At 37.1% G+C, this 26691-nt stretch overlaps 1 protein-coding gene across 1 annotated transcript in view; it reads left to right on the top strand.

The window, feature by feature from the left end:
* The window catches only part of GRM8 (glutamate metabotropic receptor 8), a 757013-nt gene that overhangs the window by 662106 nt on the left and 68216 nt on the right, over window positions 1–26691 (top strand). The window contains exon 8 of the mRNA XM_057733569.1: window positions 10720–11655. Coding sequence (XP_057589552.1) covers window positions 10720–11655 — 936 coding nt within the window. The remainder of the gene's footprint in view (window positions 1–10719; window positions 11656–26691) is intronic.

Below are 26691 nucleotides of genomic sequence, written 5' to 3' on the forward strand. Positions count from 1 at the left end.
CCCCAGGATGGAGCATACTGAAGCCATGAAACAAATGTTTCTCTTACCATCAGGCTTTTACATTGGGTCTGGTGTGAAAAAATCCTTTCAGCAAATTACCACCAAATTCTTTGATTCTTCTTTTCTAAACCTGTTTTGAACTCACCCTTTCTTTTCCATTCCCAGTAAACTGACTGCCCTGGTCTCACCCACTCTTCTGCTCTTGTCTAGGGCCTCTCCTGTCTGGAGCCACCCTCTTTTCATCCAGACTATTATTTCAAATGCCTTATGCCTACTCCACTGTCTCCTGTCTCCTCTGCTCCCTATTCTGGATCTTCAGTCAGTTGTAAATTTTTTTCTATTACCTACCATGGCATGTACTGCCCTGGGAGTTGTCAGGTACAGGCAATAAAATGCTGTGATTAGGTGTGTGGCTTCAGGCCCCCTCCATCATTAAGTAACTGTGTGATGTAGGGCAAGTTACCTACCGCTTCGTGACTCCTGAAACAAAACGGGGTGGGGTCAGGGGTACCTAACCCGCAGGGTTGTTATAAGCATTTGCCGTTCACTGCTTAGGACACATAGTTTGCCCTCAGCAAGTGTTAGGCATCATCATCATCATCATGGCTTCTTATGCTCTGTGTGCTTAGCAGTACAACGTGGCTTTCCACCGGAAATACTGATAATTCATTCCAAACGCCTTTGTCTGTCTTTTCACATCCTAAAGGCATTTACTTCCTATAAATGTCCACGGATTGAGTTAAATATACATTGAGTGATGTGGGCTAAGATTGACATAGACAAGTGTTTTTGCACTAAACACTTATTATGTTGTTCAAAATATCACAAAATGCGTTATAATGAATTATCTTAGTTTCTGCATGCGTTTACTAAATCAACGTAGTGTAGGAGAAATAAGAAATGTGAATAGTTTAAAGGAATATCCTGAGTTAACAATATTGCCTGGAAAGAGTATTACCCCTGAACTGATGTTCATATTATTTACTTCTACTTATTAGCAATGAAGGAGCTGCTTAACGGAATAGTCATCATAAAATACTGGCACAATGTATAAAAGGTAGCTATTCCTATATGACATTTATGTCACATTTTAAGATTTCAAATTAAAAATACGGAAGCTTTTAAAGGATAATCAGAAAAGATCTGACATGTCAAATCAACCTGAGAGGTGAAAACGGTTATTTTTATCGTAAACACTCAGATGAATTAATCTTAAGTGAAAAGATTTTACCAAAAAATTTGTCTTGGTCATTGAGAATATAATTGTGAACGTAGTAATACAAGTTGTAGCTCAGTGTCTTATGATTTAAAATGACCGCTTTTCATAGTATTCAAATTATAACTTTTATCACAAATTTAAAATTAAGGAAAAAAGTATTCTGTTTCAATACTATGGCTACAAATACCCTGCACTCCTTGGATGTTTGCATATGCAGTGTGTTGGGCCGAAACCTATCATAGGGTTAGTGTATGCCATTCACCAAAAGTATCGTAGGTCTGACTCCCTATACTGGTCCCCCAAACCAAGTGTCCCACAAAACACATCCCAACATCCACACAGCAGATGCCACCCTCTCTGACCTCAAAGTCAAGGGCAGAAGGCACTTGCCTAGATGCTTTTCTCTGCACAGAGCTGGGGTGAGAGAAGTGGCAATTACCAGGAACTGACATTAAGAGCTGAGAGTGTGGGAAAATAAAAGCATGAAATAGCAGATCTGGATGAAATCCAAAGACAGTGGTTTTGCTTGTTGCTGCTGACATAGTTTTTTTTTTTTTTAACAGAGCAGCTATATTTAGTTATAGATAGAGAGTAGGTACCTTCTTTCTAGTGCTGCCTCTTAGTCCTAAATCACGGTATATGCAGTTTCTGACTGTCTTTTACATTTTCTGTTCACAAAACATTTTCACAGATATTAGCTTGTTAGATGTTTCCAACGTCCCTATAAGGTATGTGTCAGAGTCCATAGCCTCCCCAAAATTAGCTGCTCTGAAGGCATGGATGAAATAATCTAGAGACCACACAGATTTAGGAAAGAATAAGTTTACTACCAGCCTACTCAAAACCCTGAATAGAGAGTAGTTATATATTTGGAGTAGTAATAGATGTGTTTACCATACATTCTATTTATCAATCAACTTAAGTCTTTTTTAAACATTGAATTCCTATTGAATCTAGGTCTTCATACAGGTAATGGGAGGTAAAAATATCTGTCCTTGAGATTCAGTGCTCTCAGTCTGGTGTGGAAAAAGACACATGAATGGATAGTTCTAATATAAGGTCAGTTATAATAAAATACATAATGAAATATAATGAAATCCAGGGAAGGAGCCTGACTACCTGACTGGTGTAGGGTCGGTCAGGGAAGACTTCACAGAAAAATTAAATGTTTTGTCATGGAGGTAATCAGGGACTCTCAATTTTCAAATTGCATCCTCATGAAATTTGGCTGTCTTTGGGCACCACTGACCACTTCCTCATTCCTGAAATTACCTGTTTGGCTTCTTGGACCTTGGACTAGATTCTTCCCTGGTTTCCATCTGGCCATGTGTTTCCATCCTCTGTTACTAATCTTCCTCTGTCTGCTCCTTAAATGTTGCTTTTTCCATGCTTCCATTTGTGTCATTTTCCCTTCACACTTTGCATTGTTTCTGTGACTGAGAACTTGCTAATAACACATGCATGGTCTCAACTGGCTTGCTTGTGACTGTGCCTGGGAAATCTCTGCCGCAGGCAAACCTGACTCATGCGCATAGCTCATGTGTTCCTCTGATTCCTGAGCTTCCTGGCTTGGAAGCCTCGCTGGGACTCTGAGTGAAGGACACCATCACTTGTTCACTTGTTCTTCCATTCCGTCTTCATTCATTCAACATTTATTCAGGCCCGTGGGGGGTTAGTCACTACATTAAGCTTCGGAATGCAATGGTGGAAAAACAAACCAGGCTCTTACTCTCCTGAGGAAAATAAATTTAAATTGGTGCTTAGCAAAGGATGGTGCGCTAATTACATGCCAGAATCACTGGAAGAAGAAAGGCTTCTTTTAAAAATGCCAACTTGAGGTTCCTTCCCAGAACTATTAAATTGTAATCTCTAAGAACTGGGACCCAGTGAGATGTATTTTAAGTAAACCGTTTAAGAGATTCTGAGGAACATAACTTAAAATTTATAAGCTCGCTTATTTAAATAAAAAAAAAAATCAAACAAATACATGCATAATTACATACTGTAAAAGAACCATTGAAGAAGACTACAAGGTGCTGTGTGATGTGTAATAGGGGAGTAAGGTGGGTTGATACAAAACTACCTGGGAGTTAGGCATGGGGAGAGATCATGCCTGGCCATGTAGTTGGTGATTGATCAGACATGAGGTTGAGGTAAGTGAAGTGCTAAGGATGCCATCACTTTGTTCCTCTTTCCCTCTTGCCTCCCTTATCTCTGTTTTCTTTACTGTATCTTAAATCCATCCCATCTTCTTCATCACCACTGCTTCTAACAGTTCACAGGCTCTTGTCTTGCCTGGAATCATGACATTATTCCCCTAATTCTTGTCCTTGCTTCTGTATCACCCTTTTCCCTGACCTCTCACCACAGTGATCTCCAAAATGAAAAATATGTATTTTTATATGTTTATATTAAAGTTTATATTTATATTTTATATGTGATCACACATTTGGTTAAAATCCTTTAATCACCCTCTATGGCCTTGAGAATAAAATCTGAAAACCTGGAGCTGCTTACAAAAATCCTCCATGCCCACTGCTCTTCTTTGGATTCGGTCACCACTGCCTTTCATCTGGAATCTTGCAACAGCCTCAGCATGACTGGTGCTTGAGCTGTATCTAGCCTTGGGTTCCTTCAGTCTTCTCTCTACCCTGTAGCACAGCAATTCTTCTAAACGATAAAGTTCATCATCCCTGTCCTTGTTATAACCCTTTGGAGGATCCCAACTACCACCTTCAAGGTAAATCCAAACTCCTCTCAATGGCCTATAACGTTCTTCATGATCTAGCATCTTCTCTATTCCCTAGCCTGCCTCTTGCCACTGCACCCAGTGATTTTATTTATATTTTTGCTATTCTTTATACCTTTAGTTTCTCCAGTTTGTTATGACTTCTTGCCCCCCCCCACCCCAAACCTTGATATCTTTTTTTTTTTTTTTTTGCGATCCCCTTCCCTGTTTTACCCCCTATACATCCTTCAGGCTGCTGTTCACACATCCCTGAAGCCTAAGTTTGGTAGCCCTGCTGGATCCTCTTCTAGCAGTACTATTTCCTCACCCCTTTTCTTTTTAGGGAGTCTCATACCGAACTGCGGCTAGCCCTTTGCTTCTCTCATTCTCCACTTGCACTGTCTCTGGAGGCCAGGGACCATGTCTTGGTCACTGTTGAATCCCCACATTGAACATTGTGTCTTGAACAGAGTGGGCATGCAATATCTTTTGTATACAGCAAATGAAGGACTGAGTATTAATACTTCCTGACTGTATCAACATAGTTTGAATATTTTAAAAAAATAACACCTTTATTGAGGTAATTCAAATGCCATAAAATTTGCCCTTTTTAAAGTACATAATTCAGTGATGATTTTTTAGTGGATTCACAGAGTTGTATATCCATTACCACTAATTTTAGACCATTCTTATCACCTCTCAAGGAATCTTATACCCTTGAGTAGTCACTCTCTATTTCTTCTCTCCTTAACCCCGGCAGTCACCAATCTACTGTCTGTCTATGGACTTGCCTATTCTGGACATTTCATATAAATTAAAATCACACACTGTATGCTCTTTATGACTGATTTCTTTCACTTAGCATATTTTCAAGATTCATCTATTTTATAGCATGTATTATTTATTATTAGTACTTTATTTCTTTTTAATATTTGGTTGAATAGATAAAGCACATTTCATTTGTGGATATTTGAGTTGTTTCTGCTTTTTTGCTATAATGAGTAATGCTGCTATGAACATTCATGTACAAATTTCTGTGTGAACATATGTCTCCAGTTTTCTTAGACTGAAATTACTTAGGAGTGGAATTGCTAGGTCATATGGCAATTCTATGTTTAGCTTTTTGAGGAAGTGCCAAACCGTTGTCCAAAATAACTGCACCATTTTACATTGCCACCAACAATGTAAAGGGTTTTAATTTCTCCACATCTTCAGTAACACTTGATACTGTCTGTATTTTTTATTATGACCATCCTAGTGGGTACTATGGTTTTGATTTGCACTTCTCTTATGAGTAATGATGTTAGTGCATATTGGCCACTTACACTTCTTTTTTTTTGAGAAATGTCTCTTTTGTTTTGCTTGTTTTTAGTTGGATTGTATGCCTTTTTAATGTTTTAATTCTAAGAGTTTTAAAAAATGTATTCTGGATATAAGTTCCTTATCAGATATACGATTTGAAAATGTTTTTGCCCACTCTGTGAGTTGTCTTTTCACTCTCCTGATGGCATCTGTTGAATCACAAAGGTATTTAATTCTGATGAAGTCTAATTTATTTATTTTTATTTTGGTGCTTATTCTTTTGGTGTCATGTCTTGTCCCAGCACCATTGTTGAAAAGACTATTTTTTCTCCATTGAATTTTCTTGTCATCCTTGTCAAAAATCCCAATTGACTGTACATGTAAGAGGTTATTTCTGGGCTCTCAGTTTTATTTCATTGATTAGTCTATCTTTATGCCAGTGTCATGCTGCTTGATCACTATAGCTTTGTAGTAAGTTTTAAAATCAGGAAGTGTGAATCCTCCAACTTCACGCTTCACTTTCAAGATTGTTTTGTCTATTCTGGGTCCCTTACATTCCCATATGAATTTTAGGATCAGTTTGTCAATATCTGCAAAGAAGCCAGATGAGATTTTAATAGGTATTATGTCAAATCTGTCAATCACTTTTGTGAGTGTTTCCACACTGGCAGTGTTAAATCCTCTGATTCGTGAACTTGGGATATCTTTTCATTTATTTATTTCTTTAACTTTCTTGAAATGATATTTTGTAGTTTTTAGTTAAAAAAAATCTTGCACTTTACTTAAGTTTATTCTTAAGTAATATTTTACTTTTGATGCTATTGTAAATGAAATTTTAATTCATTGAAACTTGTCTTTTTAAATAGGAAGAGTCTTCGCATGTTTAAAGTTTACATAGATCTGTAATATCACATAAAACTAGGACTTCAATCTGAGAATCAACTCACATATACTAGATTTTCAAAGGATACTAAACCTACTTACTACTTTGAACAGAAGTAGAAAGTTTGCATGACCCAAAGGAAAGGATGAATATTAAGGAGGTAATATATATTTATATACAAATATACTTATATATCTGAATGTATATACTAATATATTGAGAAACTTTATTTTGAGTTGCATTATCAAATTAATTGTGCAACATGTAGTCATTCATATGTGAGTCATATGATTCACAAAATACGATACCAAATTCTGACATTTTAAATACTCGTGCTATTTAAGTGCACTTGTTAAACCTATTGATTATATGGAAATTAATGGGTAAACCTTTGAAAAAATGCCCAGTTTCACTGGAAATGTTTGCATGTATAATCTGCTGTTACATAAGTCAGATGAACAGTTGGATTTTTGAATACAGAGTGGCAAACTAGTCACCAAAATGATTATTAATACTATGCCTATTTATAGAGCAAGATGAAAAGAGCTAATTAAGGATGGTATGACTAGATATCAATTATCTTTAAGTGTTATATTTAAAATTTTCCCACATGTATAGTAATCATAATATTGAGGCTACCACTTAATATGTGGGAAAAACACTGTAATAGAGGTATGAAATTGAGTGAGAATTTTGAAGTGAATACGGAAAATGATTAATTACAGTGGGACTTTTAATTGGGAAATATTCTTTTAGTCCTTTTTTCCCAAGAGTTATTAAAACTACACAGAAGAAAATTATTCTTTAAAAAATAATGTCTAATTTATGAAACTTTACACTAGGTTTTTTGGTCTGGAAAGATTAAAGATTAAAAAATGTAAGCACACTCACTCAGAAAGTTTTGGTTTTGTGGTCGTTGGTGAATTTGTCTGCAGTAAAAACAGAATTTGACAGCAGAAACCAGTTGATGGCTCACATTCTATGAAGTGTACTAGATTGGAGCCTACAGAATGAATCACTGCTGGTGAACATTGTCAAGACAGGAATGTGCTCTGGTTTTGTCCCTGGAAGGTCTATCTGTATAACTATCATCCATTTGTTAGAACACATGTTTTAGACAGAAAACATCATAATATCAGAATAATGCCAAAGGAGAGGAAGACACATTTTAAAAATGTATGAATACAGCTTCTCTTTTTACTTGTTATGAAAAATGGTATAATTTGTTAATACAGCAAAGCAAAAGGCCTGAATGATCTTTGTTGATGCTTTACAGCATTGTTGTGAAAAATAGGAAGTTTAATTTACTCTCAAGTTGTATTGTTTTTAATTTGGCAACATATCTAAAATAAATTATGTGTCTCAAATACGAATGTATTTACAAGACCTTGATTCAAGTGTTTTCCATTTGTTCTTCCTTGAAGTGGATATTGGTTGGTCCCCAGACTTCAGCTATGGCATCAAAACACAGTACAGTTATACATAAATAGATTCCTTGATGAAAATGTAGTCATGTATATTTAACATGTTTACTGAAACATATATAAAGTTTTCTCCATTATATTAAGAAATGTCATACATATTGCTTGACTATATTGTTTTTTACTTAAAGAAAATTTACAACTGCTAAAAAATTGTGGTTTTTTCATTATCTTATAACTTTATTTTTTATTCATGAAAAACATTTTTCCACCAGTTGATTATTCAGAAAACTGATCAAGAAAAATGTAATATTTAGCTTATAATGATGAATATTTATCGTCTGTAATGAGGCCTATCTGATTTGGGTATATTTCTTTGTTAATAAGTCTTATTTCCTTCTGGAAAATAAAGTGCATTGAGAATTAAAGAATTAGACATATGGTTAGACAAGCTGACCTTTAAGGTCTCTACCAAACTTGAAGTTTAATGTTTCTGAGTTTGTTTTTTCTGTTGTTCTGTTGCTTGTTTTTTTTTTTTGTTTTTGTTTTTTTGCTGCCTTTTTTTTTTTAACAGTACATTATAAATCTATAGACGCCCCAAACAAAATGAAGTTTTGGTTTTACAATAATTAGCTTTGAAACATAACCTTCACAAAAAGTATTTTATTATCTTATGAGAGCCCATTAGGGTATAAAATCAATATTTTAGCCACTCAGTGGAGCATTTCATTTTTCTCAATATTTTTGAGAGAAGCCACTTTCAATTTAACTTTTTTTTCTTGCCTAATGGAATCTTATACATAAATAAAATAACTTTTCTAAATCATTAAAACCTAATAGAAAATTAACAGGGTTATGATAGATTGCTTTTCCTTTGTAGTGAACAGACAAGGCAGAGCTAATAGTCTTGAGTGCCCTTAGGACACGTGAAGTACCATCTACTTTCTCAAGGGAGGATATTTGAAATTAAACATGCATGAATTCTCTCATCCACCTGGTGGGGGGGCTTGACAGTTCTCTGCAAGTGTTGAAATTGGGGGCTACAATTCTCTGCCCTCCGTTTTTCACCCCACAATTAAGAATGGAAAGCATCCTTAAGCAATAGATCTATTTATGAGAACAATCTTAGTTACACAGTTCCCAAAGGGGAGGCAACATTAAGAGTGATGATAGACTATTACTGACACTAGACACTTTGGATATTTTTTAGTATAAGATAGTTGTCACTACCTTCTCAGTAGCTTCCCAATAGATTACTATACTGGTGGTGGTCACAGAATGGGTAAGTAGGCTTAATTTGAGCTACATTAGTTTTCTATTGCTGTGTTACAAATAACCATATTTGGCATCTTAAACAATAAAGCACTTATTATCTCACACAGTTCCTGTAGATCAGAAATTCAGAAGCAGCTTAGCTGGGTTGCTCTGGCTCAGGGTCTCTCATGAGGTTGTGGTCAAGGTGTCAGTTGGGGCTGCAGTCAACTGGAGGCTTGACTGGGGCTGGAGGATTCACTACTAGGAGGCTGCTTCACATGCATGGCATGTGGGTGCTGGTTGTGGGCAGCAGGCCTCAGTTCCTTTCTATAGGGCTGTCTGAGAGCTCTCATGACAGTTTGGTTCTTTCCCTGGAGTGAGCGATCCAAGAGAGAATACGGCAGAGGCCAAAATATCATTTATGACCTAGCCTCAGAAACCACATGCAATCATTTCTGGAGTATATGATTGTTTACATAAATCAGCCCCATTTCAAGTGGGGGAGGACTCCACAAGTGCATGACTCCAGGAGGTAAAGTTATTGGGGGCCATCTTGGAGGCAGATTATCACAGGATAGAGTGATTTTTCTCTTGGGAGTTTATAGAGCTGGTCTTGGTTGGTTTTTGTTTTATTTTGTCTTTTTAAACATTCCTTCAGCCCTCATCCCTCTGCCTCTTTGAGCAATCCTTTATTTCCATAACCCAGTACTTTCAGGTTGGCTCCTCCTTCCTCAGGGGTGCCCTTCCCGTCCTTCCTTGCTCACAAATTCAACAAATATTTGATGATGAATTGTGTGTCAATCACTGATTGTTCACACCAGTGAACAAGATCCCCCCCCACACACACACACAGAGCTTAGCTTTCATGTATAGTAATTGCTTTTCATAATAAGTTGTCTCCTATGATCCATAATTTCTGGTTTGTCTCATTAGCATTCTGTGGGATCTGATGCTATTTCCAGGTAGATATTGTCAGAATTGATTTGACTTGTAGGACACCCAGCCAGTGTCCAAGAATTGCTTGGTGGTGTGGGAAACCCCACTTCCCTTGCCCCCCACATTGGAACTGGGTCCAGAACCTTTAGTAAACAAATTTAAGGAAAGGGGTCAATGATTGGCAAAATTCCCTTAAAATAACATGTTTGTTTTAATAGAGGTATTCTGTGAGCTAATTCAAAAAAGTACCGTGGAACTTTAAGGCCCTGAAGCTGATAGAGACCATAGCAGGAGAACTCGGTCATGTGTACCAGCCTCACTGCTTTAAGCCTCCTTTCCTTCAATGGAAAACATAACCATCAAGCTGTCTCACTCAGTTGGTCTTTTCCACAATGTGAAAATGCAAGACTGGGGGAATAAGTGAATTTCAAGCTTAAACAGAGGTAAAAACATTAAGATAGTTACCACTGTGAACACACAAGGAGTGTCAGAGATTAAAGGAGCTCGCTTTGCCATTTCCTTTCAAAACGGTGAGATTTGAATTTCCCCAAATACGGTGGAAAGACTTGGATCACCGTTTCTATGTGCATTTATATCCTAGCCAGTGTTTCAGGCATTCAGTGGTTCTGGCATTTATATCTGAGCTTAGCTCTAACACGTTTTTCCATGGGACTTATTTTCTTTTTTCGTTTTGAAACTGTTTGGGCCAATAAATCTCTCTCCAAATGTCAGATTGGTCAACATTGAGGAGGTAAATGGAAACTAATGACACTCATCAAGTTGATGATGTGAATGATTTATTGGACCCAATCATTTAACACTTTCATAAAGTCAATATCAGGGAAAGAAACTCTGGACTCTTATTATGGTAAACTGTACTGTCAGCATGCAGTGATTTATTACAAACCTGTGGCTAGGATTAGGATATTATAAATGGGGGAAAAATGGAAGGCTCATTAATATTTTATACCCACAGGTGGAAGACATGCAGTGGGCCAATAGAGAACACACTCACCCGGCGTCGGTCTGCAGCCTGCCCTGTAAGCCGGGGGAGAGGAAGAAAACGGTGAAAGGAGTCCCTTGCTGCTGGCACTGCGAGCGCTGTGAAGGTTACAACTACCAGGTGGATGAGCTCTCCTGTGAACTCTGCCCTTTGGATCAGAGACCAAACATCAACCGCACAGGCTGCCAGCTCATCCCCATCATCAAACTCGAGTGGCATTCTCCCTGGGCTGTGGTGCCTGTATTCGTTGCCATATTGGGAATCATCGCCACCACATTTGTGATCGTGACCTTTGTCCGCTATAACGACACACCTATAGTGAGGGCTTCGGGACGCGAACTTAGTTACGTGCTCCTAACGGGGATTTTCCTCTGTTATTCAATCACCTTTTTAATGATTGCTGCACCGGATACAATCATCTGCTCCTTCCGACGGATCTTCTTAGGACTCGGCATGTGTTTTAGCTATGCAGCCCTTCTCACCAAAACAAACCGAATCCACCGAATATTTGAGCAGGGGAAGAAATCTGTCACAGCACCCAAGTTTATCAGTCCAGCATCCCAGCTGGTGATCACCTTCAGCCTGATCTCCATCCAGCTCCTGGGAGTGTGCGTCTGGTTTGTTGTGGACCCACCGCACATCATCATTGACTATGGAGAACAGCGGACTCTAGACCCGGAGAACGCCAGGGGAGTGCTCAAGTGTGACATCTCTGATCTCTCGCTCATTTGTTCACTGGGGTACAGTATCCTCTTGATGGTCACTTGCACTGTTTATGCCATTAAAACAAGAGGAGTTCCAGAGACTTTCAATGAAGCCAAACCTATTGGATTTACCATGTATACCACCTGCATCATTTGGTTAGCTTTCATCCCCATCTTTTTTGGTACAGCCCAGTCAGCAGAAAAGGTAAGTGGCAAGAAATGCATTTGCCAATCCTTTTCCTGGATTTAACTTCTTCCTTTAGAATGCTTTTCCTTCTTTCTTTTTGGTTCACTTATATTTTCTCAAGAAGCTTCAGTGTGTTATATATATATATATATATTCAAGGTCACTTTGCTCTGAATATGTGTTGACTAAAGCTGATTTTCCATGAAAAACACTTGAATGTGTCCTCCTTGGCAAGGTTGAAGATTGACAGAGCTCACATCCCTTTCTCAGTCTCTCTTCCCAGCTCTGTTACCGACTAACATAACTGTTCCAAAGTTAAAAGAGGAAGGGAGAAAGACATGATTCATCGGGGTGAGCTATTCCAGAGGTATCTCAATGCATGACAAATGCCTCCTCTCCTGGTTCTAATGTGACTCTGAATAAAAGCTATTCCTTAATAATTATGATGGCTTTAGTCATGAAAGCAAACTGCAACAGCAAAAAGAAACTAAATTGCTTAGTTCAATCATACCATCTAACTATTTCTTTTTAGCCCCCATTCTTATTACTTTTCCATATGTGGAGGATGATGATGAGGGATGAAAGAAGAAGCAATAGGCAATTATACAATGTAGTTTATGTTTTTTTAGAAGTTGAAGATTAATTGAATTTCCTGAAATAATTTTCTTTTGTTACTAATCTTCCATTAACTTCTCCACATAAAACACCGCATGTAAAAAACATCTGTGTGTGAAAGGAAATACATGCTGAACTGAATGTATGTATTTCTATGTGTGGAGAAGCAGAGAGCTATTGTTAACCATGAATTCCAAGGTTTGGGTAGTGTGATGGAGACAGCCAGGCTTGTAAAACAAAGGCAAATGCTACCATTCTGAAGTGATAGCTCTTCAGTGCATATGAGAAAGTTCTTCTCTCAGCTTGAGGAGGTAAAGATTATTCCATCCTCCATCATCAGAAATCGTGAGGAAGTCAAAACATCCGGGTGGGGGTGGATTACATTCCCTAGGTTCTAACGTTCCAAGTAAGATCCTGCACGACTCTTAAAATTCCAACTAATTCAGAGGAAAAAGTACTCAACAAGGGCAGGGAGAGCTCATTAGTATGAGCATTCATCCCTTTCTCCATTGATGTGGTCTTCAACTTTGAAAGGCAAAAAAATGTACTTCTGCAAATCTGCTGCAGAATAGAGCAAACTTGCCATGGTTTCCAGACCTGTGACCTTTCTCCACCTGTGTGGCCTGATGGAAGTCCATGAATATTTTGTATAGGACCATGCTCCTGGCAGGAAACAACTAGAAAACCTTATATTTTGACATATGCAGATGGAGATTGATCAGGATCAAACTCGTAAATTTAACTTAGGAAGAAATGTGTCTCTCAAAGTTTATTAGATCTGTTTTGACACGGTTAGTTGGACGAGTCAGGGAAAAATAATGAATGTTTTTCAGGGTCTGGGAATGTCCACATCATGTGAATTATTGATAACATCAACATAAGTGGTACTTGTATTTGTGTTTGAACCTAGAACTGTCTTTCTTAATATACTGTTTTATCCAGAGAGGGCCATAGGTAGTTTATTTTGCTTTCTTGTGGACAACAAATATTTAACCAAACAAAATCTCCTGAGCTCTGATATCTAACTCCCTATTCTTTTGCTTTCTCTTCCTTTACATTTTATAAATGACAGTCTACTCTTACTTTTCATATTGTGGCTTCAAGGGCCTGGGGGAGCAAATGTAAGTGCTAATAAGATGTTATTTCTATTCAGAGAACTCTTTCCATGACTTGATTTTTAGAATAGATCTTTAGAATAAATGAAATTGTGGTCCTACATCAAGCTATTGGCTGCCTTCATAGTGATTCAAATATACATCACACTAAGTTTTTTAAGGTAATCAAAACAAAAAAAAAATCACTGTTGTCTCTCAGATAAGAACTCTTCAGAGTTGTAGCTGTCCCCTGAGGAGCAGTGATGGAGACAGTAAGAGTTTCAGGGTGACATGGACACACGAATAAGCCAGGTGGTGGAGGCTGCCCAGTGCTGCTGGCCTTTGGGGGGCTGTACAACCATCCGAAAACCTGGAGTTTATGTACATACTTGTGGGTGCAGATCTATCAATGCCTCCAGAGAGATGACTGAATGCTAGCCAGAATTCTTCTTTTTTAGCTTTGCAGAATCAAAGTAAGTCAGAGAAGCACATTGTAAGACAAATTTATAAAATATGTTAATTGGAATTTATTTGTATTCGTGATGTGATTGAATGTGGAATGACTGAAGAAATCAAGAAGAAACACTAAGTCTAGGAATTTTCAGAACATTGGAAAGTGCTCAAATTATTTAGTTAGGCTTGGTGTTGCTGCATTTAGACCAGCTGTACATCAAGAGCTATTATATGATAAGTAGCTAAGATTTACTACTGAAGTATTTTGTATAATACACTTATGTGTCATCCTAACACTTCACATTAAAATTTGCTTCCTGCTCTTCTCTGTCAATTATCTTTAATTATTCAAAACAATACACAAAATGTTTGAAGAGTGTTTTTTTTTTTCACGTTGAGACAGATATTAAAAGTGAATAAAACTTTTATATCTCTAAAGGCAGGCTTTCTCTAAGTTTTATTGACTTTGGAAGACCAAAGAGCTGGTCATTTCTCCATTTTCATTTATAATGCTCAGCCAGTTAACCCCACGTTATCAGCTTGAAGTGTTTGCCACAGTCAGGCGGCGCACGCAGCCATTAATTCAGCAGATCGTAATTGAGCACTGTGTCAAGCATTGTGCTAATTATTGAACCACGTCAGTCGGCTTCCCCGAGCCTTCCTTGTACAAAGGCTCAGGCTGGCTCCCAGCCGAAGCTGCCTGACACCTGCCAGCACCAGCAAGTGCCAGGTTCAAGGGCAGGAGAAGATCAGGCTCAAGGGCAGGGGGAGATGGTGAGGAGTCCGATGTGAGATGAAAAAGCAAAAAAAAAAAAAAAAACTATGGATCCTGTAACTATACATCAGTGACATAGAATTTATAATATGGAAGATAGCAGAAGAACAAAATTTCTTCCAGTATGCATTTAATTATGTTTCATAGAGTCATGTCTACAGAAGAAAACCCATCTAGCCACACAGATCTCTTTGAAATTACAAGAGAAGTAGGAATAAAAAGTAAAATTAGTTGAATAATTTAGACAGATGTTTTAGAAAACCTCTGAGTAAAATCAAGTTATGAAGGGACATTTGTAGCATTCATGAGGACAGACAGCTGTCTTCAATGATAACGCATGATTTAATTTCTCCACATTCTTTTTTTTTTCAGATTTCAAAATCAAGATGAATCATGTTTTTCCAATAGATTTTAATGACATCATTTATTAGCTTTGTACCTACTGCTGCATTCTACTAAATCATTGTTTAAATGCACTTGTTTTCCTATAAAAAAGTGGTGTGAAGGAAGGGCAGACCACTGAGGCATGGACAGGGACCGTCACAAACTTTCATAATTAGGTTGAAAAGGCAAAATATTAAAGTATAATTAATGTAATAGTCAGGAAGACAATCCTCAGGGATGGTTAGGGGCTGTTAGGATGGCAGAAATCTCTTAAATACATATTTTACCATCTCTAATTGGGTTCATAAGACCTAGAGAATCAGACAAAGGTTATGACACCGCCAAGCTTCAAGGAGCACAGTGCTTCAACCAGAACATAGGATGGAAACAAAACAAAACACCCTCAAAATGGAAAAGAAAATAAAACTCCAAAATGTCAAACACTCCATATGTCCTGAACCAGACTTTCTTCCTTCAGCCCATAAGTCATACATCCTCTATCTAGTAGCTTAAGTCGGATACCTGGAGATACTGGAAAACTGGAGTCAATATCTTAGAGTCCTCCCTTTACTCACACTCATCCCTTTATTTCCTCATCTCACCTTCAAATGTCATCCTTTACCAGTTCATGGAGGGTAAGCCATGTCTGTCTAATGTATATCTGAATGAGTACTTCTTAACACAAAGCCTTTTATGTAGTATATTCTCAATAAATGCCTATTGAGTGAGTGAATGGAGTGCCTTGCACAGTAATGATAATATAATATACTATAATAATGCTTATGTATTATTTTATTATTTAAGCTAGAGTATGGCATAATGGTAACTTCATGTAGTGATCGCATTGTGATCCCCAGTACAACTTTTTTCTTTCCTTGAAAAATAAGTTGTCTCCTTTGAATGGTGGGCTAAATACATTCCTTTTTAAAATTTTTTCGGTTTTACTTACTCTGATTTGGGCTGCTAAATATTTAGGGAAAAATGCAAAAAGGGAATTCTCATAGCTGTCCGTAGTTCTGTCTAAAATACACAAATCAAAGGAGAATTGATGCTATTTTCCAGCTACTTTTGCCATGCCAAAAACATCTCCCTTATTCTTTTACTCTGTCTGTCAATTATAAGGGCAGAAGAGTGGAGGAGGAAAATCATGAGCTCTGGAGTGGGAGGATGTGTGTTCAGATCCTGCAGCTCTGGTAAACTAGCTGAAAAAATGTAGTTAAGTGGCTACATTGTTCAGATAGCAATTATTCCCTGGAGAATGCAAACTCAGCTGTAAAGCGGCATAAAACACTCACATGCCATCTGTGCCCAGCCCTATCCACAAACTAAAGCAGAGTTGAGCTCATACCATCTAGGAACGGGCAGGGAGATGATTGACTTTACAAAAATCCTCTCGTCTCATTATGGTGTGTTTTTGTATTAACAGATACCTCGTGGTAGTTTTGCTGAGTTACGTGCTATGAATCATGAGACGTGTTTAGCACATCATTGGCAATCAATAGATGTTGGCTGTTATTACTATCAGGCTGTATTTCATGAGGGCAGAGATCTTATTTTATTTGCTTCACCATCATATCCTTGACACTTGGCATAAAATCGGGCCCGGAATGGGTTCTCCAAAAATATTTGTTGAATTATTGAATGCATTTAAAGTCATCCAGATAATTGCATCAGTTTCTCCAGCCATTCAGACCATGTCTGTGGAGCATCCCAAGCAGATGTGTTTTCTCAAACTCAGGGGCTTGCCTGAGGGTAGATCACACAAGATTACAGAAGTTAAAGACAGAGACAGAACATGCAGGACTAGGTAGAAAGGCACGAGAGTGTTGTTCCTGAGGCAATATGTAAGTGCCTTCATGTATTTAGCAGAAAATACTAGAAGAAAGGAAAGAGTCATCAGGAAGCAGTTGCTGAAATACTTGGGTTAAGACTGGAAAGTGAATAACTCTAACAAGCGCTGTGAGAACAATAGTCCTGAAAACAATAATAAAATCCCTGCTTTAAGGAATAATCCAGATGAGAAAAGAACAGCCTGAAAACCTGGAGTAAGAGTGTCAATATAACCTCGACAGCAATGGAAGTAATTTTCAGAAGAGATCAGACCAACCATAACTGCCTCCTCACTTCTCTCCAGTTCTATGGAAAGGAGAGGAGTGGAAACAAGGATCACTGTCCCTCCTGTGTGTCTGCAATTGTTGTAAACCTTATAGTGTTTTCATTTCTTGTTCACTTACAGTCATTTGAAGTTGATGCCTTTAAAGTTTTCACAATGTCCCAGGTTACAGAACTATTTCAGGTATTATGGTAGATTGTGTCCAGGCAAGATTAATCATACCAGCCTGTTACAATCAACTCTGGAAGAAAAACAAAATAAAAAAGGAAAAAGAAAAAAAACTGGAAAAGAAAACATTTATAGGATCTCATTTATGCACTCAAAAAAGACATGCTTGTAAAGATATAGAAGAAAAAAATGAAAGTACGGCGCTTCTCGGCCACAGTGTAGGCAAGCCTGTTGAGTATCTCTTCTAGGGAAGGCTGCCTTAGCCAGGCTTATTACTTTTTTTCCATTTGTGCTACATATTACTGCTGCAGAATATTACCAACTTACACATTTAGGGCAAATTTTTAGGGCCTATCTTACTGGACAGCGCAAAGCAATATTTGGTCCATGAACCTTGCTTAGATTCCATGATCCCAGTTTTTGGGGGCTCAGAGGAAACTGTGTGGTCTGGGGCTACTTAATTTAAACATTAGTAAGATTGTGGTATTTACATATTTCTCTCTCATCCCCTCTCTCTTCTCTCTCTGTTTAATTGAAATTGAGTTTACAAAGAATTTGGATTTTCTGTGCCCAAGTTATAATAAGTTAATCAATTAGACAATTAGATAGTCAACCTGGGAATTTAGTCCTAGAGCTAACGTATCTCATTAAAATGGTGAGCTTTCTTGGGACTTCCCTGGTGGTCCAGTGGTTATGACTCTGTGCTTCCAGTGCAGGGGGTGTGGGTTTGATCCCTGGTTGGTGAACTAAGATCCCACATGCTGCGTGGCATGGCCAACGATTAAAATTAAAATTAAAATTAAAAACTGTTTAGCTTTCTTCATATCTTTGAAATGCTGGAGAACTAGATTTGTTTGAGACCAAAGTGTGAAAACTTTCTGAGGAGACATGGAGACCATGACTTTATTTCAAAATGTTTAGCAGGAATGCCATACAAGTAGACAATTTTTTCTATATAGGCAGAACTTTAATGACACCCCAGACTGTTCATAGTACAGAATGCAGTGACTAATTTCCTTATGTAACTTCAAATTGCATTTTCCATGATTCAGTAGCTGCTTATATCTCAGGGAGCACACAGGGTGCCAGGAAGAACAGATTGCAAGCAAATAGTTCCTTTTGACTGCAACCATATATACATTTTTAGGTTGGAGATTTTTTTTTCAAATCTCTAAATGCAGTATCACGTGGATTAGTACACCCATCCCAAAGTGTAGAGAAATATTTAACCAAATATTAGTAAAAATTCCAGGCTATTTAAAATGAATGCAAAGCAGATTTATTTGCATCATTAAAAGAAATATAAACAAATACTTAGTCTGGCTTCTGGTTCTAGATATGGGCTGGCACAAAAGTATATATTGATTGCCTCTAAAGTGATACTGAAATAAAAGAAGGAAAGAAAAGAAAAAGAAGATAAGGGAAGAAAGGGAGGATGGGAGAGGGAGAGAGAGGTAGGGAGGGAGAAAGAGAGACAGAGAGAGAAGGTCATTACAGGCATAGCTTGGAGATACTAGGGTTTGGTCCCAGACCAGCACAATAAGGCAAATAACACAATAAAGCGAGTTCATAAATTTTTTTTGTTTCCCGGTGTGTATAAATGTTATGTTTACATTATACTATAGTCTATTAGCTGTGCAATAGCATTGTATGTAAAAATATATACAATGTACATTACTTAGATGCAGCTGATTCATGTTGTTGTACAGCAAAAACTGGCACAACAGTGTAAAGCAATTATATTCCAATGAAGGGATTAAACAAAAAAAAAAGAGTATGAATGTGAAAATAAAAAGCTGAACATCTTAAACATGTGGCGGCTAGGGCTAAAGACCAGAGTGATGATCTGCAGGGTAAAATAAAAGGTAAAACCAAAAAGGAAAGAAGAAAAGTGAAAAAAGGAAAATATGAGAAACATTTAGAACACACTGAGCTATACCCAGGATCCCAACATATATCTAAAAAACATCTGAGAAGAAGAAAGAGACCAAGAAGGGGAAGAAATGATCTAAAAAAATAGCAGAAGAAAAGTTTTACAAACCGAAGACAGGCAGTTGTTAAAATTGAAAGGGCCACACCTCTTAGTAAAACTTTACTAATCAAGAGAAAATTCTAAGAGTGGTTTTTGTTTTTTTTTTTTTTGGTGGGGGGGCGGTGGTGAGGGGGTGGTAACTACTCCTAAAAGGAATGAAAATTGGACCTCATATGCCTCCCTGGATTCTAGAAGGCAATGAGACTTCTAGAGGGAAGACTTACTGAGGGAAAAATATTTTAAATCTATCTTACCATTATAGAACCAGCCAAACTATCAATCAATGTGAAGCTAAAAATGAATGTGGCTCAGAAAATCTGGTGCCTACATAGCTTATGTATGAATTATTCTAGATATAATCCAACAAAACAAAAAAAAAGCATATCTGATATGAGATGGATAACATTGGCAATCACATATGATCTAGAAGAAATGAAAGAAATTTTAAAAACATTTGTAAAAGATATATTAGACCTAGCGTCTAATTACCCCTTAAAAGGCAGGGTTTCAATGATTATGTTTATCCCTTCTCTATGAGTCCAGTCATGCTACTTGGATGAATCTGAAGGGAGTAATATTTAGCAGCCATAATACAGCAATTGCTTTTTGTATTGGTCTTACACTGTTAGAAGGAATCTAGGAACAAAACACAGAAATGTTAATTTATTGAAGTGAATGTAAATATTATAAACTATGCTAAATTAAAAATAGTAATATAATTTTGAAAAAATTGGGAGGTGCTTAAGGATGGGCAATAGGGATGGGAGTTATGTAAGAATCTCCATCACCCACCTTTTACTCTGAGTAGTCAACAAATACAATCTAAAATTGGTAGCTCAAGAGATGGAAGTGCATTATTTAAACAGCAGTAAATAAATAAATAATACATAAAATATATAGATAAATAAATAAATAATAAAAGCTGTTCAAACTTGTTAACTCTGTAGAATAGCATCAGGATATAGGGAGATGGGTGCTGGAGGATTTTAATTTTATTTGATACATACTTAGGTTTTATTTTTTGATAAACAAATCTATGATAAAAATAGAAATCATTGCATATAGAATGATTTAAGTGAAAGTCTCAGGAAAAATTTTTCTATGATAACATGAATTTACCTTCTCTTAGGGACTTTAGGTGTACAATATGTACTTTGAGAAAATCTTTTGATACAGAAATGGGTGAGTGATTTCGAATTTGTTTAAATGACTCAAGATCTTTGGTTGTCACAAATGGTTTATGAATTTCCTCTTCTTTAGGGTTAATGCAATTACTAAATAAATAAGGATCACAATTTAATTATCAGCTGGCGAATGCATTTTAAAATGTTTGCTATAAGCAAGAACTTTTGCTTGGTGTCTAGGAACATGCAAAGATGAGTAAGAAGTTGTTTAGGGTCAAGTACGGAGCCAAACCAAGCACGCAGAGGTCAGGTACAAAGCAGAGGAACATATGGAGTTTAAGTGCCTGGTATGAAGTCTTGGGGCTGGGGTGGAGAAGGAAGGAAGAGAGTCTGTCCTCTTGAGGGATCAAGAAAATCTCCATGAAGCATGTGGGGATTAAATCAGCCTCAAAGAGTGGAGAGAAATGGATGGAAGCCATCTTCCAGCTAATAGGAGCAGGGGGTTTAAACTTTCAGAAAAGGGAAAGTTGGGGCACTGTGTGTAAAACCTGTGACTGAAGAACAGATCTGAGTTTAACACATCAAAGGGGGTGCTGGGTGACCATATGTCCCCATTCGCCCCCATTGTTAATAGCACTCCTTTTACTCTGAAAATGTATTTTCCAGTGTGAGCAATAAATTATATGGTTACCCACAAAATAAGGCTCGCCAGATAATTGGCAGCCATTCGTGGTGGAACTTATGCCAAGTTTGTACTTCTTTTGCTAGGGACTTGAGTATATTTGAATCTTTCTGAGCGTGACTGTACTCTCAATACAGTCCCATTTTGTGAGATTTCTCTGCCGGTGATGAATCAGATGAGTTGTTGTGTGTAAGGATAAGAAAAAGACGATAATAAGCTTATTGAAGAAATCCAGGCAAGAAATATGGGGGCTTGACTCGTGGCAGTGGAAAAAAGAGACTCATTTCCAATTGAATTGGGAACAGAAGACAGAGTGGGAGGTGAGGTGCTTGCACTGTGTGGTCTGTGTCTGTGTGTGATTCTGAACCTTCTCTGTGGCTGCCGCAAGGACTCTAATCAAACTTCAAGAAAGAGCCTGTAGCTTTTCCTCTGGTCTGGGCTGATGGAGAGAAAGCAATTCTTTTAAATTGCTGATGACTGCCTCTAGCCAAGTATGGAGAAGGATATTTGGTCCTAAAATAATGATGTTGTGTAAAAATCAGTGTGTGGATAAAAGCAAAGGTGAGAATACAGGACAAGAATATCTGGTAGACTATGATTTTCAGTACACAGATCTGCTAACTAATGTTCAAATGAATTTTGATAGTGGAAACAAAAAGCCAAGCTCTTTAGAAGTAAAAGTCAAATCATTTCTAAATGATTATGAATCCAACTTAAATATGTAATCCCCATTGTTATAAAATTTGGACGTTAGATGGATTTATAGTCTAGTAATCTTGGGCAAATTTTAGGGTTATCTTGATTTTCTCTGCTTGTCATGGTCGTGACCAAATTCAATCAATATTTTTTTCTTTATTATATATCTTCTTTCATGTAACTTTGGGCACCTTGCATATAAAATTTGAATAAATCAATTTTCAATTATATTGTTGTTTCCTTTTAAAATCATTTTGAAAATGTCATGTATTGAGTTCTTAAGGTAAACTGCAAAGTTCTGCATTTTAGCAGTGTTCAGAATCTTGGTCACAGGGAATAGTTTTGAATCAATCAAGACTTACAACATTAATTGTAGGGTTTTCATTTGTTGGTTTTAAGGATGACTTCAGGTTATTCTCATTTTGAAAAAAAAAATCTTTGTAGTTCAAAAATTGCAATCAGTTGACTGTTTTCATCTGAATTTTAGACTCACCAAGTTATTTGTTCAGTCAAGTGTATCTACAGAAAAATACCAAGGAATGTGATGTTTTCTGCTGTCTGTTGGCCCAAATTGTGTAAAATACAGCTCCCTATATAACCTTTGTGAGTAGATACTAGCATACACATTTCACATGCACGTATACATATAGCTTTGTAAAGGATTTCATGTTCTCAGGCAAGATTAAATGTCATATGTTTCTCCTGCCAGCTGTTTTCTCTAAAATCCTCATTCACACAAATTGAATTGAATTGAAAATAGTATTGGTAGATTGTGAGCCTGTCATAAAACCATAAAGTGTTTACATCAGCAGGCAGCTTATCACGGTAGCACTGCCCTTTCTTCAACAAAACACTTTCGCCATGCTAAAACATCCAATCACACTGCAATTTATCGAACATTTGGTTATATTGCCTACTTATTGTTAAGAACTGACAATGACAGGCATGGAATAAATAATTACGTTTGGAGTGAAAAAGAAAAATGTGTGTAGAAGGTGGCAAGAAAAGCGGCAACGAGTAGAGGCAGTCAGTACCATAGGCTTATAAAATACATGTCTCCAAAGAAGGCCCTCAAATTGCTTATTTCTAGTTGGCTTATTATTTTATAGCATATTTTATATACAGAACACACATACATTTGAGATTGCTAATACATGCACCCCTCCACCCCCATCTTCTATTTTCTCCGCCCCTGCACTCTGAGAAACCAAGTTGCTTTGAATCTCTTTTTATTTTTTTCTCTTCTTGACCTCATCTTCCTTCTGCTCAACTCACCCTGACTTTGACCTTTCTCCCAGGCACCGTTCCCTTGAACTCATCGTTCAGATGGCTTCTGCTATACATGCCGCACTCATGCTTTTCGCGCTGCTTTCTTAATCCTTTCTCTTTCACATGTACAAAAGTGAAATTAAGCAATCCAAAACCCTTATTGTGAAATTAGACATCTAAAACTGAAATTATCATACTTGAAATAGACACTATTTATTGAATGCCTCCCTGTGCCAAAAACCTGGCTAAACTTTTTTTGTTTAAATGACCTTTCATCTCTAAGAGATGAATTTTACAGAGATGGGGAAGTTAAGTCCATAATTCTTACATTCATATTGCCTCTATGAGTAGACTGGGCTGAACCTATTCCATTTGATTACAGATCTCACACTTTTAGAGCTACTTTATATTTCTCCATTTTCCTTAATCTGCTTAATCTTTATTTTAATTTCTCCTTTCTATCGACACTCTCTCTGTTTTTCAGAGATCCAAACTTCTGAATTAACATAGACTTCCTCTTCCCTTTCACTCTTATTTATTCTTTGTCAGCAAATTATACTATTCGTTTGAAACTTTTCCTGCTTCTACCCTGTCCTTCCCACTTCCAAGATCAATTCTCTAAGTCTGGGCTTCTGTGATGACGTAAGAGTTGACCTTCTGCACTTGCTCCTCAAGAATGTCTTCTGAGTTTTTTAAATATTTACTCAATCGCCAATTTTTATCACCTTCACTCTGCTCAGTGCTGACAGCACTGATTGAGCTCAATGTGGCTTCACGGAGCTTGAATTCTACTAGATTTTAAACTGATAATTATAGAATAATTGCTCAATAAAAATTGTTAAAGGTGTTACCAAAGATGCTATGAAGGTTTCTTAAACTAAAAGGACCTTTTATTGACCATTAGCTCAAACCTAAACTTTGTCTTTCACAGCCCTTCATTTCACTGAACCCAATTTTCTTTGCAAATCAACCAACCTATGAATTGTCCTCTGACTTACAAAACATTAGAGATTCTGAACATATATACACTCTCTCAGGACATCCAGAAAAGATGATAATCATAGTTCTTTTGTGATCTTCCAGACTCTCACTGCTTGTTAGCCCCACAATACCTGACAAAGTACATTGCAAATAGTTCTCAGCTAAAAAGGTTTTTGTTGAATTAGATGGACAGTAAAGCGGTAAACATTTTCAAGCCAATTTGGAGCCAATGTGTGCCAGAAAGTGAGTTTAAGCAAAAGTGGGGGAAGTTGGAATGGAATGGTTCTTGTCTCATTAACATCTCGGTGGCCTTGATAAAGCCACGAGATTCTCTGAATCTGTCTCTGAATCTCAGTCTCCTCACTTGTAAAATAGGGCTTGACTAGGTGGTCTATCTTCCAGCCTCACTTCCAGGCTCATTTGGAATGTCAGAGCCTAGGAAATGTAATTGCCTCCAGGATATTTGATTTCCTCACAATTTCTCTGAGACCTTATCTAATTCTAAGATGCTCTTTTTGTGGAGAAAATTGCTGGCTACATAGGAAATGGTCAACTACTCAGAGATATGACCTAATTTTAAGCAAATGCACATGAAAATTTTTATGCATATGTAGAGAAGGATGCAAATGAATGCAGGAAGGATTTTAGCTGATAAATGTGCTTGAGGCAGTCATCAGTCTCATAAGCCTTAATCAAGTGCATTCACATTAACATAGCATGATACAAACGTATGATCCAGAGTCTAAATTACTTTTCCAAAAAGCCCTATGGGGCATGTACTCACACCATATGTTTCTTTCAGTTTCACTGAGATATCTTAGGCAAGAAAATGAGAAAGGCACTCAATACTCAATCCTCCACATTAATTTCTAAATGTCTTTGCTCTCCGGTTGAAAGAAACAAAGGCGAGCTATAAGGTATAGCTGACCGTAGACATTTCCTAGTTCATCGGATTTTGCTAGTTTAGCTCGCTTTTCTTTGGCACGTTCTACTCATCCTTACTCCTTGTTTACCAGTCAAATTATTTTTCCCTTGCTAGAAATACATGAACCACTGGCTGGAAGACTTTAATGTGACCCCAGAGAAGTTGATGTGTAAAGTAATCTCTTGTTAGAGATTGATTTTGATTTCATCTCACATTAGTGAGTTTCTTATCCCTGCTACCACATTTTCCTTGTACTTCTAGTTAATGTAGTATCATAAATTGCTCTGCCACAATGCCTTAGGAAGAGAGAAGGAAATTATGTCTACTAAGCAGCCTTCTCATGACAAATTATAAAATGTTGGTAGCAAGAACCAGTTAAGTTCCCTTATATACCTTTGAATTTTTCTCTCATTTGATTTTTTTTCTCTCCTAATTTCACTCATCCTGTGGACCCTGAGAGAAAGCTGGTGCTTTAACATCCTTTTGCAATGGGAAACAAAAGTTATTTTCTTGAAAAGAAATTAATGCTAGTTTGAGACAATTCAAGTACGATAACCATGTAGGTGACAAGAGTTCTCTTCTTGTTGATTGAGGACCTTATAAGACACACAGAGAAATACATATTTATTTTGAAAAATAAAGGCCATATTTGTAACACACAGAACATTTTAGGGTCAATTTTAACTGACCACAAGGTGAAATACTTATACCCTGCACACTATTTTAAGTTATACCACGAGCAGTTGAATTGTGTTCAGTCTAACGCCATGGAGGCAGCTTGGGGTAGTGGTTACAAGTATGGATATGGAGCCTGGCTGCTGGTGTACAAATCCAAGTTCGGCCAAGTGCTGCTCTGTGCTGCACATACGTACAATGTGTTGCATATGTTATCCTCTAAGCTTCAGCTCTCATCTGTAAAATGGGGATACCAACAGTATTTAGCAGGCAAGATTAGACTACTGCTTCTTGTAATTCCAGTGTTGGTGATGGTCCTGATAGTGAGATAGAGATCCTTCATTTCCTACAGTCAATCAGCCTGAACGGCTTTGGCACTCTCCATCTTCTACCTTCCCTACTGTCTGTGCTGATGCATTTGGGTATTTGAGACATTTTAAGTTTATATCCTTGTTATAGAAATCTACCCTAACTGTAGCATCCTATTCTTTAAGTGTAGACCTAGCCCCAAACAGACACTAAATGTTTCACAGTTTCATCTGCGTTAATAGAGCCTAATGATTTAATATCAATTATGATGTGATTTTGCATTAAAAGTAAAATTATTTTTGTGACTATTTTTATGATGTAATATGACTGTAAGTAGAAAAGAAGTTATAACAGTTTGCTTATAAGTTTTTTTTTTCCTATTCCCTACACTCCTTACACACTAATAATATGTTCTATCAGGAAATACTCAAACTATGTGATTCTTAAAAAATTGCTGTGTTTGTAATGTATAGTAAAAAAGTATGAACAATATATTTTCTGGAGAAAAACAGCTTCAATTTAATGTTAGTCAATGGGAAAATGTATTTCTGCATGGTAAAGTTCACTTTAATATCATTTCTAGAAAGTATCTTAAAGTCAAGTATATGTAAGTCATGACATTTTTCAGTTTGAACTCCTTATATTATAAATTCCTAAAGCATGGCTTCTTTTTCAAATTGGTTCACATCTTCTTTCTCACAATACTACAATAATTTAAAGCTATTCTATATAATCTGATATTATACCAAACTGTTCTCA

Source organism: Hippopotamus amphibius, chromosome 4, assembly GCF_030028045.1.
Source record: "Hippopotamus amphibius kiboko isolate mHipAmp2 chromosome 4, mHipAmp2.hap2, whole genome shotgun sequence".
Lineage (NCBI taxonomy): Eukaryota > Metazoa > Chordata > Mammalia > Artiodactyla > Hippopotamidae > Hippopotamus > Hippopotamus amphibius.